General features: G+C 43.6%; 1 protein-coding gene across 1 annotated transcript; it reads right to left on the bottom strand.

Moving 5' to 3' along the window:
- Positions 1–1,919: 1,919 nt before the first annotated feature.
- On the bottom strand, positions 1,920–2,647 carry LOC112281755 (ferredoxin, chloroplastic-like). The gene has a single exon (NM_001426571.1). The coding sequence runs from the start codon at positions 2,487–2,489 to the stop codon at positions 2,052–2,054; it is 438 nt and encodes a 145-aa protein (NP_001413500.1). The 5' UTR covers positions 2,490–2,647; the 3' UTR covers positions 1,920–2,051.
- Positions 2,648–3,615: the final 968 nt, after the last annotated feature.

Raw genomic sequence — 3,615 nt, 5'->3', positions numbered from 1 at the left:
TTGTAGATCATAAACAGCGGATAGACTACCCGCATGAGCAATTCAACGTGAAACAGAAAAAAAATATTGGGTTTTCCCTCCCATACGAGATCTTTTCCCAGTTTTCATAGTGGTTTAATTCACTCATGCATGGAAAAAAAGACAACGAAACGGAAACTCGAAGGATGGACAGGAAGTTGAAAGCTACGGGGTTGCCATATCAAATACACAGCGAAGTCCAATTTAAGAGTCGGGATAATATTCCGTCCAGGAATGCCCACAGGGACCTGGTGAAGAACTGTCAACAGGCCCAAAGTACTACACCCAACTGTCAACAAGTTTTCATCAGACATGAGAATAATCACGATTCCAACAACTTGTCACAAAACGCTGCTCTTTCTCGCCAAATTCGTATTCGTAATGAGGGAGTAAATGGGTGGCAAAGTAGGATAAGGAATTGATGGTTGAAACTTGTTAGCTGTCTCCTTAACATCATGAGGCACGAAGAAATTGTTATAGAGGTACATAACACAGACATATCTTCACTGCATTCTGTACTGGTATTAATTTAGTAAATGGACAGGGTATCGGCTATTCTGGAAGGTTCTTACTTATTCATGGATCTGACTATGTCAACAGTCCAACAAATATTCAAAAGAAACGAAGAAAAAATATCGTCTAGACTGAAACCTGCAAAACGGCGTCTGCTTGAATCAATCAGAGAGTGCCCAGTGCAAGATGAGAAAATGCCAGCGATACTGCAATCAGCGAAATACAAGTTCTGATTGAGTTAAAGGTACGAGATCTGCCGGAGATCTTCACCTGCATTAGCATGGCGTAGATGAGATAACCTAATGATTCCAAAACAGGGCAAGACCATAGTCCCGAAAGGAGATTTTTCGACATACAACCCCACTAGTTCCCGATATTATGGCAATCCATAATATGAAATATAACCGCAGGATCAAAAAAGGCGAACTTATTACGTACACATAAGAACTTTGTAGCAATGCGGATTTAACGCCATATGTCACCATTATGCCAGGCAATAGAGCTACTAGAATCAGGTAAAATGATCCGATTCCACCAACGCAAGACACTCATCTACCACCGTTGGACAACTCATCTACAACAGTTGGACAACTACAACTGTACCAGCTTTACTGTGAGAGTATAGATTAACACATACCACCACACTCCTAGGAATTGAACGACGGAGAATTAGATGCTGAGGCACATCCGACACACCTGGTGGCACTTGCATGTGCGACTGTAAATGCATTCCTGCAGTAACACTAACCTCTGCATGGTGATTGCACTGTCATCTGCAATTATGTACAAGGTACAGTAAGTTTTCCAACCTATGTGCCCAAGGACTTGCCCTGTAGTGATGGGATAGAAAAGACAACTCAGAACTGGATCACTTAGCGCAACCCCTACCAAAACGTATCTTGCATCTCCCACAGCTAGGTACAGCTGTTATATTTTATACTAACCTGTACATGTCCATGGCGAACACAGCCACGCACTGATAACAGATTTCCTGTGCCTGACCCTGGTTTCGGGAATGCGAATCTACTTCAAAGTGCGAGGGAATCCGAATTCTATATCTCCTGGGTAGACTTTAAGTCCGGCTGGACTTCCAGTCAGCGTATCATAAATAAAATTTCTAATTAATAAGATATGAATTATTCTCCTACATACTGTAGAGAGTGAAATTAATCCTGCATTAATAGGAAGTAAATTGAAGAACACCTCAAAATAAACTAGCCACGAAATGAGTGCACATGCATCTGTTTTCTGATAAAGATAATCCAAGTAGAAGTAACATTCTAGGTCGAGCGGATCAAAAGCCATAACACCGCAAGTCTGGCTAGAAACATTCATTCGAATACACAATAACCCTAGGTGATTAAGCACTACAGCAAAAAACCAACGACTTCGTCAATCATCAATTCAAAACTTGGTTTATTGGGGGTCCACTTACACCATGAAGATGTTAGAAAACAAAAATGTGATTAATGTAATTACTCTACAACGCCTCGTCTCCTCAAACCATACCCCTGAGTCCTCTACATGTTCTCCTCCTGGTGGGTGAGGATGGTGCAGTCGCTGACTGGGTAAGCCACGCAGGTCAGCACGAAACCATCATCAATCTGAGAGTCATCCAAAAAACTCTGGTCACTCTGGTCAACCTCTCCGGCCTTGATTATACCGGCGCAAGAGGAGCAAGCTCCGGCACGGCAGGAGTAAGGCAGGTCCATTCCGGCCCTTTCAGCGGCATCCAGCACGTACTCCTCGTCAGAGCATTCGACGACATTTTCCGCTCCAGTCTCCCCGTCCAGGAAGGTGACCTTGTAGGTGGCCATGCAGGTAAGGCGGCCCATGCTCCTGCTCTTCAAACCGAAAGCCTTCGCCACGGACACCGACGAGGGGCGCACGTTGGCGACCTTGGAGACGGGGGCAATGGATGCCACAGGCACAATGCTGGTCATAGCTGCGGCGGCCATGGCGATGGGTGGGGGAGTCGCAAGAGGGGAAACGAAGACGGCGAGAGAGAGAATGAGGAAGAGCGAGTGGCGAGGAGGCTAAGAATGTGGAGAGCGTGTGGAGAGCGTATGGAGAGCTTCTGGATTACAGCAAATTCATTGAGAGCGGTGAAGGAGACCTTCCATACAGTATTAGAAGCCGGGTGGTGGTGGGCTGTTACTGGCTTGGCCTGGGAACAAGGTGGGACCCATGTCCCCGAACCCAATCCCCTCTTGAAAGGCCTGGAGGAACTCTCTGCCTCAGCTTCTCCTCGCGCTGGGTGATGTGAGCCTCACAATCCCTGCTCTCTCTCCCTCTCTCGCACTCACTGCCTGTCCTGCTTCCATGGTCTTCATTCATGCAGTGGTTTCGGTGGCGCCACCGCAACTGTGGAGGGTTGCAACGTGTGGTAGCTGTGATTCGAATGGACATTCACCCCACTTTTACTTCTTATGCTTTTTTTTTTGGGGGGGGGGGGTTTATTGACTAATGTTCTCATCCATAGCTTTCTTTTGCCATCCTCATGGAACCCACCCAAACCAACCTCTGATTGTGAAAGGGAGGAATTGAACTTACTGGTGAGCAGATGATGTTTCTCTTCTCGAGGATTTCAACTAGAAAAATTTAAGTGTTGGTGAAGTAATTGTAAATTTAAACAGGTTTTATAACAATTGTTTGAAAAGAACCCATATTGTATCTTAGATAATAAAGTAATGATGAACATGAGATTTTGGCCAAAAAACGGACTTAATGTGTTGTATGTTTACTTATTCAATGATGATCATACTTAATAAATTGAGCCAGAAATTCAACAATTCATCGACCATAAACATAAATTTTACAAAGTTTGATGAGAGAATTAAACATTTATTCTTTGAAGACAATGGCTCCTTCGAGTTAACTTCAAACAGAATCTCCTACAACACATATTATACGAAATACAAGATGTTAAGTTTCTTTTTGAACTCATGCACATTCTAAGTAAATCTACTTAAACTTCTACAATCTTTAATATCTAAATACTGCTTGTATCAGGTCATGGCTTTTGAGTTGAATTGCAAACTTATTTGAGGAAAAATCATTGATCTTTTTCACAAATAATTGGCT

Source organism: Physcomitrium patens, chromosome 4, assembly GCF_059467195.1.
Source record: "Physcomitrium patens ecotype Gransden chromosome 4, ASM5946719v1, whole genome shotgun sequence".
Lineage (NCBI taxonomy): Eukaryota > Viridiplantae > Streptophyta > Bryopsida > Funariales > Funariaceae > Physcomitrium > Physcomitrium patens.
The sequence above is the reverse complement of the archived record's forward strand: the minus strand, read 5'-3'. Positions and strand labels throughout refer to the sequence as shown.